The sequence below is a fragment of the Antrostomus carolinensis genome, unplaced genomic scaffold (genome assembly GCF_000700745.2).
Source record: "Antrostomus carolinensis isolate BGI_N321 unplaced genomic scaffold, ASM70074v2 scaffold1209, whole genome shotgun sequence".
NCBI lineage: Eukaryota > Metazoa > Chordata > Aves > Caprimulgiformes > Caprimulgidae > Antrostomus > Antrostomus carolinensis.
This window is the reverse complement of record NW_010337645.1, coordinates 58,630-69,096: the sequence shown is the minus strand read 5'-3', so window position 1 is coordinate 69,096 and position 10,467 is coordinate 58,630. Positions and strand designations below refer to the sequence as shown.

The 10,467-nt window shown below is 37.9% G+C and overlaps 1 protein-coding gene across 1 annotated transcript in view; it reads right to left on the bottom strand.

Moving 5' to 3' along the window:
• Positions 1-3,744: 3,744 nt before the first annotated feature.
• The window catches only part of LOC104530587 (potassium voltage-gated channel subfamily H member 5), a 65,320-nt gene continuing 58,597 nt past the window's right edge, over positions 3,745-10,467 (bottom strand). The window contains exon 7 of the mRNA XM_010175226.1: positions 3,745-4,264. Coding sequence (XP_010173528.1) covers positions 3,827-4,264 — 438 coding nt within the window. The 3' untranslated portion in view covers positions 3,745-3,826. The remainder of the gene's footprint in view (positions 4,265-10,467) is intronic.

Below are 10,467 nucleotides of genomic sequence, written 5' to 3'. Positions count from 1 at the left end.
GCCCAGGGAAGCAGTGGAGTCACCATTCCTGGAGGTATTTAAAAGACGTGAAGATGTGGTGCCTAGGGACATGGTTTAGAGGCAGGCTTGGCAGAGTTGGGTTAATGGCTGGAGCTGATGATCTTAAAGGTCTTTTCCAACCAAAATGATTCTATGATTCACACTTGTTTCTTCAGAAAAACTCTTCTTTCCCGAGTTCTTGCATGCTGTTTTGCCCTGCCACATTACCATCTTCCCCAAAATGCCTCTTCCCTTTTACAGAGTTTCTGCTTGCTGAAGTCCTGGCTGTGCTGAGTTGCAAGATAGTAACGGTGTACAAACAAAAAGTATCTTTCTGGTTTCTTCCTTAATACATTCCTTTTTTGTGAAAGGCACAAAATCAGTTAGTTTTACATCTATATCTATGCCTGTGCTTCAAAAGCCTAAAACCTGCCTGTGGACTGAGCTAGAGCAAGATGCAAAAGCAGAAACTGAGTTTCTTGTGAGAGGCAGTGAGCTGACAGAAGATAATGGGAGGTTTACAAGAAAGGTCTTTCCTGAATGATAAACGATTCCTCATCTATTCAAAGGATCTGAGAGATCCACCTATTTGTACTGTTCTCCACAGAGGGGATGAAATGACCTGTATCTACACAAAAGGAGCTACAAAATTCAGATTTTCAATGCATATTCAGCAACTCTAGGCAGCCAATGCAGAACAGGTATTTAAACAATAACCCTTGTAAAAACCTTTCTCCTTTGTCACAGGGTGCTTTATGTCTGCTATTTTTAGCTTTTCAAGTGTCAGGAAGCAACACAAAAAATATTGCTGAACAGCCCTGAACACCAAGAAAGAGCAAGTGAGGTAAAAAGAGATCTGAAGTAAGCTCCACAATATGAGGTTAAGCTATTCAAAGCTCTCTTTCCTGCAAGACAGGTGATGTATTTCAGTATAAATACCCCACCTGATTCTGTCCGCAGTGAACAACCAAGTGACAAACTGCCAATCAAACTGAAAAGCATCCCCATTCATTTGGGTTTCCCCCGCCACCACCCCGCACCAAGCAATGCTTTATCAGCAGCTACAGAATCTTAATTCAGCTATTTTTAACCAGAACACCCTTTTGCAATCCTGCCCACCAGAAGGATTTGCAAATCTCTCCAAATACTCCTCCCTGATCCTGATAACTTTGCTAGTGTGAAAAGGAAACTTGGGGCTTGGAGAACAAGCCGCTGCTAGCTGACAACGCAGTGAAGATTTTCTTTCATATCTGGTTTGCATGAGTAGGCAGCTGGGATTGTGATGAATTACTATCTCCAATTCCAGTGCTAAATTTAAGACATTTACTTGGCACAGCCAGTTAGAAAAGACGTTGCCAATATCAACTATTGGTATTAGCAAACTTCTTCAAGAAAATGACAAAGGTATTTAACAATCTCTCTCTGCTTATAATAGGAGTTAGTTCAGGGACCAGAGTATTTTATTAATTGAAGTGTAATTTAATTTTGCTGAATTTTTATCTCAAAACACCATTTCAAAAGAAAAACTGAAACATCCCGTTTTGAAAACAACTCAAATAATTTTCAGTTCTTACTTACACATTTTCTTGCGGCCAAATCCTTATCCCAAGCTCAATGGCCACTTTGCCTGAGAAATTTTCCATCAGTGTACCCTCCTGTCACATTTTGGTGTTTAGGCTGTCATGTTTTCAGGAGTGGGCACTGCATAGCATGTTTATACAGTCCTGCTGGTCTGATCTCTTTGCAGAAATATTGCAAGTATAAAGCCCATGACCAGTATCTAATTGGAAGTTGGCATATTTTCTAACCAGTATTTAATCAATCAAGCAACTCCTTTAGATTTCAGTCATCACATTGATACGCATGAATTGAAAATCTTCAAGTCTTCATTGATATGTTTGCAATCATTTGATCATAAATAGAGCATTTTTACACTTGCAAGTAATCTAAAAAGAAGATTTCTTCTGTCTGTAGCCTTCCTGTTTGCCACAATGATCTTCATCCCCCTCACAAGAGAAACCACATTTATGTTGATGGCATTATTTTTATTCAATAAGGAACTTAACTATCTTTTTGTGATGTTTCTTGAATTTTAGATTCTATTTTTGAATTTGCCCAAAAGCCTATAAATCTACTAATGGTTTTCCAAATCCTAAGCTTACAGGTACCACTTATAAATTTGACATGTATATTTAATAATTCTACAGGTATCATTTATGAAAACTATTAAAATCAGCCAGTGGCACATACATAGGTTGTTGTAAATGTCAACTTTGATACTGCTATGTGTATTCCACATCTTTAACGTGTTTCAGGGAAAAAGCAAGAGCACAATCCACCCAGATCAAATACAAAGCAGGTTATAAGCTCCATTTCCTTTACACTTACTGAGGCCATGTATCTATTTTGTTGCTGTTATTATTATTATTTTTTATGTTTTTATGGCTCTCACTCTACCCCAAATCATTTATCACGGCTGCTTAGTTCCTTCTGAGGGACCATCCTCTTCAAGGCAACAGAAGTCCCCACAAAAGCCAAGGGAAGTAAATATTACAATACTGAAAATGTTCTAGATCCACTTTATTCTCCAAATCCCGTCTTCTGTAAGTACCACAAAGCTGTTTCAACAAACGGCTAATCAACACCTATAGGTTTTCTATGGCCTAACTGCAATAGCACCTTAACTCTCTAGCTTGAAGATTTGCTTTTTATGAACTTGGAAATGTTTTGAAACAGATCGACCCATCAAGTAAAGATGCAGTTCAGCTGAAATTTCATTGCACCACACTGCAAGCAGAATCCTAAAACTGCAACCTCCCTTTTTAAAAAGCATTTTAAAATCTCCAAACAAACGGTTTTAATCTTGTAAAGATCCAGAAAGACTTTAGCAAGAACACTTCTTTTTTATAGTTCAGTATTTCTCTGAGATGAGCTCAAAGTGTTAGCCAAGATAATTATCAGAGAGATTATGCAGATCTTATTTTCAAAAGGTTTTGTTTGCTCTCTTGTTACATAATTGCTTAGTGTTTGGATGGAGTTCAGAAAATAGAAAGCACCAGAGAAATACCAAACATTATTTATTTAACAGAAAAATATTTGTCCCAAATGATATTAACATTTTCAACAGTCTTAATTTTGAAGGTTTTTTGTTAACCTGGAGAGCTGCTCCATGATCTAACCTCAGCAGCACATGAAATGAGAAACGTGTCTTTCCACTATTGTTTTTAGACTATTTCAGTGGAGCTGCGAAACAGCAGGAAGCAGAGAAAATTTGCAATATAGTGTCTTACGATTTCCCTCACTTCTAGCTTTGCTGGTGACAAAGGTCACCACATTCAGGAGATAAAATCAGGACTTGTAAGTCAAACCAGTGCCATAAAGTACACAATCACCTTACGGAATCACTAGATGTTTTGAGAATTGGTTAAAACCACTTCAAACGTTTCCAAGGCTATGCAAGTTTATAAGCAAAACTCAGTCAGGGTACCTGAATTTGAATATACATTGTAACTTTTAACCAAATTCCAGCCAGACCTTTCAGACACGATCAAAGCCATCTTTAAAGCACAAAGGAAAGGCCCTGAACTCAATATAAAATTGTCATTGGGCACACTTGTGTGCATACTACACATAGTCTTCCAAACAATTTAAAAGCTACAACAGCTACAAAATTTCAATTCCTGTTTTCAATAATTCCAAGTTCATTCCATGATTATTTACAGGTACTTCAGATTTTTTTAGGATGTCAAGAAAGCTTACAGCAAGGATGCTGTGCAACCATCACACTAGCTATAAAAGTATCTTTTGCTTAAACACAATAAAAATTTTACTTACAGCCAACCATCATCATGGCCACCGAAAAAATCTTCTCTCCATCAGTGGTTGGTGCTATGTTTCCAAATCCTATCGTTGTAAGGCTTGTCATGGTAAAGTAGAGAGAGGATATGTACAAGGAGTCTTTACTGGGTCCTCCTTCCCACTGCCCTGAGCCAGTGGTGTTGTATCGATATGGTGTCCCGATACTCAGTGCCAACTGGTAGAGCCAGCTATCTGTTTTGATTGTATTAGTGACTTCATCTATAACTTCGTAGTCCCCGATGCTGTACCATATGCAAGCTAGCCAGTGGGCCACCAGTCCAAATACACATACCAACAGTACCAGTACAGCAGCACCATATTCCAGATAATGGTCCAACTTCCTGGCAACTCGACCAAGTCGTAGAAGACGCACCACTTTTAGGGAACTGAAGAGGCTACTGATCCCCTAGAAAAGAATAAAAATCATTATTTCATCTGAAATATCCTGCTGGTTAACAGAGAAGGCTGTACAGCAATTCCTGCATCTGCTTTAAACCTTTCTATAGAATTTTTTTGTTCTCCAGATGACAGAGTACAAGATGAAACCCCCCTCCCCCTCCAGTGCTTTTGTCCTCATCAGGGAAAATCAAGTTTGGCACTCATTAGGTGGATAAATTATTTCATTCAAGCTCAGTCTTTCCAAGCAACAGAAGAGCTCTGTGAAATCTAAAGTGAGAGACAGCATGTTTATTACAAAAATGAGGGATTCGATACTTTGCCAGTTTGAAGTAAATGGGCAACTCTGCTTTGAGCTCTAGGAGGTCAGGCATGGTGGAACAGAAGTCACATATGGAACTACACGATCCAAGTGGAGTCTTCTCGAAGCTTCTCAGAGAAAACAGTACTCTATTAAATCCAAGCAGAGGATTGCTATTCTGAACAAAGCACGGGTCCATCAACTTCAACAAGCCTCAGCATTAACAGATGCTCAAAAGAAATGTCAGAAAGTAACTGTAAAGGTAACTACAGGGAAATCTGCCCAGTGTTCCTCTCATCCATCAGAGAGTAGCAGGGTAACTTCCTCTAGTCCAGCAGTCTCCAACTACAATTATTCTTTGCTGTAGCTAATATAACTCTGGATATATTGTTATTTATAGTACGTCTCACTGACCAAACATGGAACTAACAACTGTCGACACATCACCTTTCTGAGTGAGAATAGTACAGACCACAAGGCGCTGGCAAGAGAGCTGCATGTATTTGCATATAACGTTAATTTCCTATCTGATCAACAGACTGCAGATATTTTCTGAAAGCAACTATTCATGCGGTGGGTTTTGTTTGTTTGGGTTTTTTTAATGCAAGATAAATGAAGTACAAATAAATGGAAGTAGAAATATTTAGGGAATAGAAGCACAGGGACCATCAAAAAGTTAATAGAAATATCTGAGAGGGAACAATACGTGTATCCTCCTCAATGCACAAATGGTTTGCAATGTGTTTTAACAGAGTTTATAGATGCAGAAAGAGAAGAAAAATATGTTCCTGATCTATTGCAATCCCATGATATACCTAACTTGTGCATTAAATTAATTAGTGGCTCAAAATAGAGGGTTTGCAAAGGAAGGTTTCTAATATAAAACATTCAGAAGCTGAAGACATTTAATCTAAAGTAGAAATTAAGACATAGAAAGCAATGAGGCAAACATTCCTAGTTACTGTGCCAAGATTAAATTGCCCTTTTCTATGCATCATTATCAAATCAGTCTAGTCAAAACACTGGCTAATTATATTATCAAACAGTAAAAGACTGGAGTTTCTGGAGTTTTCCATACCAGAAAAACATTAATCGCTTTTGTACCTTGGTTTCTTTTCACAACTAACGTTTGAAGGGTAACATACACCTGATATTTCTAGGTGTAATCTGTTCGACAAAGTTCTCGTATGCTTTTCAAATCCTATTGGAATTTGTTTCAGATCGCCAAATCCTTAATAAATTGAAGTTCTATATTTGCATTCAAGCTCTCATGATGACTAATACCATGGAGGGAAGTGGAATTTTCCCATTTTGATTTCTGTATTTTGCATTTACACAAGACACAGAACTAGTTTACCATTCTTTTTTCCATCTAAACGTATATCTATTTATTTGCTTTGGGATATATGTCTGTGAGGCACTCTGAACAGCTAACTTCTTCAATAACCTAGGAAGACCCTTACAACGGTCATTACACAAAGGACTGGGGCCAATGGAATACTGAATGAGGGTCACATCCCTCAGAAAAAGAATCTACATTAAAAAAACCCCGCAAACCTACAGAGAAGTTTAACAGTGTACATGAGGAAATTAATACGCAGTGTGTTTCAGTGAATTATCCCTGATTCTGAAAGTTTACAACTTGCTGTGAAATCGAAGGAGAAAACAGTAGGGTGCGTTTTTGTCGGATTAGGTCATGTTGCATTGGTCAAGGAGATACGCATTATTTACATTACACTTAAAGAGTTATTGTTCATTACCAAGATTAAGGCTAGGGAAGGAGTCAAGAGACCTGGATCCTAAACTTTGGAGTCCCTTTTTTGCACCCAGTAGTTTATGCTTGTCCCAGTGGCAAGGCTTACACTGCACTTCCTACTGTACAAACCCAAGCTGAGAGTCAGCCCTTAATTAGGAGACTTTATAACCTGACATTTCATCCTCCATCCATATTATGTCTTCTCTCTCCAAGTTACATGGGCAGTTTAGTAGTTGTACAACTAATATAAAAATGCAGCTTTTATTTCAAAGTCTGGGAGAAAATTTGTGCTGTGATTATTTTTTTTTCCTAAGCACAGATAACAATCACATCTCTTATGTATACAACAAAGAGAAATGTTTCATTTTAGCTGACATTGAAATGTATTCTTTCCAAAGAGTAATTCATTTAAGTAAGTTTCACTGTAAATCTTAAAGCCCCAGGCCAAAAAATCAGAGATGTATCTATTGAGCATTCACATTTCATGTCTAATCTTGCAAAATATATAGACAATATTGGAAGTCTTAAAAGCCCATTCCATAAAACACTACCTAGGAAAGAGCAATTAAGCACATGGTAAATGAACATGTGATGTATCACACTGTTTAAGTACTGGGTTGGATCAAGCTGGTACCTTTATTCTTAAAAAATTGCCTGACACTAAATGCACAATTGTTAATAACACAAAGCTCTAACGAAGATTTAGCAAAAATCTCTCTGGTGGAAATCATGTGAAAGACTAAGTGCCTTGAATTAAGTTTGGGTTATTAAGAAATTCAGTGTTCTAAACTTGACTAATTGCTGACTGCCTTTAATTTTCCTGTTCTTTTAACTGTATTTACGCTCCATAATCAATATTTTGAAAACCCTTTTACTAAAAGATGAGCATTTGCTCTAACTGTGGTAACCTCAGCACTCAAGGAACAGAGAGGTGATTAGAAACCTTGAATGGAGCATGTAATCTCATTTAGCACTAGCATCATGTAAATAATACACTTTTTTGATACTGAAGATCCAACCTTCTGGGAGGAGCATTTGTCCCTCTGTTGCCATATTCAGTCAATTGGGCCAATTGTCTGTCATATCTGTTGGTTTGTGTTTTCTGACTGAGAATATCTCATTATGTGATGAATCATCCAATTCTGCCCCTTGAGGTCTTGACTAATGTATTTGATCATGCCTTAAAATTCAGCTCACTCATCTTCAATCATCTCAGCTGTAGAAATCTAACTGAAAAATCACCTACTCCAGATTTGCATTTTGTGTGTCAAGTTTGAAACCAAATTCCTACCTGATACACATCATCGACTTCAGCGTTACAAGTGGGAGTCACAGGACACTTACCCAGTGACTTCTAAGGCCATAGGATCAGGAGAGGACACAAGCAGTAGCTCTGAACCAGCCCTTTTTTGAACCACCGTTTCCACTTAGCAGACAGCTGAAGCCATCACAAAGGGTGTAGACAATGTCAAATTTATCCAGAAAGCCATTTTTGAGGAATGGATGTTCAACACTGGAATTAAATTAGCCATCCATGATTAAACAAAGCTCAAGTTTTTGACACAAGTGCCTTGCAAAGTCTGTGTTCTCACATTCTCTTGATACACTAAGAAAGGAAATTCAGTTTGATAGTGGAGGCGCAAGTGATGATAGCAGTCTGAAATGCAGAGGGACACTCCTTCCTGTTAAAATTACCTGAATCTTGCCATTTCAGATCCTAGATGTTATCACATTGTCAAACTTCAGTCATCCAGGATGAAAGAAGTGTCTAAGCTGCGCCTCTGCATCTGGCTAAACTTTTCTGACCAAAAGGCTGAGAAAGACCTTTCCCACAATGCAATACACGCCATGGGAACAGATCTCTGCATTTTGAGGAAGAACAAGGAGTGAAGTTCTCTTGCACTTAATGAATCCCTGATAAGCCAGGCAATAGGAAGGATGAAGCTGTCAAAGTCTTGTTATACAGAGGTCAAGAACCAAAAATGCAAGAGGATAAAGGGAACATTGTCACCAAAGGAAAATGAAGGTTAACAAGTGCAGGAAATAATTCAAGTTAGTATGAGTGCCAGAGATGTCCTCCTAAACCAGAAAAGAGAGAGTGGAGTCTGTTCTACACTAAAACAGCAACAGAATAACAGAGCTGTATCTTTGTAAAGGAAATAAAAGATTTAATCAGCTGGTTACTTGTTAATCTAATAAGTCTTTTCTGCACTAGGAAATTATTGCATAAATGTTTAAAACAGTAAAATAAAAAACAAAAACAGCAATTAAGTTTCTACTGCCTAAATATACTTAAAATCTGCTTAAACCTTAAAATTAAATCCCAGTATGCCGAAATGGTAAATTCCTGTGTATTTTTTTTTTTTTTTCTCCATTAGGGAACAATGTGTTTTTAACTCTAGGCACTTTTACGATTAGATTTCACTCCACGATTTTTTATTTATTTGTTGTTAGCTGTGGACACCTATACAACAGGAACAAAAAAAAAAAAAACAAAAACAAAAAAAAGGGGGGAAAAAAGAAACATGCATTTTAAATGTGTTCTGAAACTGAAATCCTCCGAGCTCTGAAAATGGCGATTGGTACTGCATCATTTAACAGAAAACACTGTCTTGGCAAAGGTCAGAGGAAAAAAAAAAAAGAAGATCTTTTCACTATGTTTTGATGTTCAGCACATTGTGGTTTTGAAGAATTTATCGAGTGGCCAAGAACGAGAGCTGGGAACCTTTCTATGAAATGCTGAAGGGCATGTTGCCACTGCAGTCAAAGGTGTGACTGCAGTAGATACAGATCTTCTTAAGCTAAATTTAAGCTAATATGCTTAGAGTTGCTAGACGCAAGCAATTACAGCAACCTGCATTCAGCAAAACTAGCCATTAAAGTGATCAAAATCCTCTGAGGAGCCTGCAGCCCAGGCTGAGTCCTTTATCTCTATTCAAGAGCAAAATGGTTTTACGTAAGATGAGCTTGAGCACACCTGCACAAGCCACAGCCACACCACAGCTGAGCTCTAACCACCTTCCTGGCGTGAGATTCATCTCACGTAATGCTGCAACCTTAGGGCCAGCCATACAGTCTATGTGGATTGTCCAGCTTCCCTCCCTGGTGAGTGAAGAGAGAGGAATGTCAGAAGAGTGATTCACCCAATCCATCTCAGACAGCAGGAAAAGGATGAATCACCTCCTGGAGCTGTCCCTCTCCCCTCCCACTGAATACAAAGAAGCTGAAGTCTATCGCTTACACAGCTTACAGGAGGAGAAATTAAACCCATCCTTAGAAATCTGGATAGCCCGGATCTGGGCAACATCCAAACATGTATTATGTTATTATAGAGATGGATATTACGGAGCACTGCCTCACAATGCGAGCCTTATCTTTCTTGATATGAGCTTGGAGAATAAATGCTATTAATAACAGTAGGCTGAGATTTTCTGCCAATGCAATAGCATGCTTATTTATTCATTGAATAGCCAACTACTCCACAGAAAGTGATGCTACACTACATTTGGTTCTGATAGGATTTTGCAGAAGTCCTCATTGACTTGAAGAAGGAATTGAACCCGTTCATAAAAAAAAAAATGAACAATCACAAAGTAAACTGGACTAGGGTTCTTGATCTCAAAAGGGCAAGAGCTACTAAATTATAAATGGCACTATATTGAACTATAGACAATAAGTGAAGACATCTGGACTGTGAGAGATAGGAGAGTCAGACACCTGGTGGCTCAGGACACCTAGAATGGCCTTATGTCAAGAGGTACAAAATATCCAGAGGTTGTATCTCAAAGATGGGGAAAAACTTGTAAAGCTGGGCATGTTACAAATGTGTAAATAATCATCCAAAGGAAGAAAACAGAAACAGAGAAGTGAAAATATACAAGAAAAAAAAAATAATCAACAGCAAGCTACACCTTAGAGGGTAAAAAGAATAGGGAAAAAGTGAGAATTGCCAAATGTCAAGTTGAACTTTTCCTTGTAAAAAACATCAAACAAATGCCCAAAGATTCTTCACATTCATAAATGAAAAAAAGAACAACAAAACTGATCAATCTGCAATGAAGTAAAAATAATCCAGCCTTGGGCTAAAAGTTAAATTAATCCTTAGCTTTAGTTTTCAAAGATGATGTTGATGTTTTCCAGAAAAGCTAATGCATCA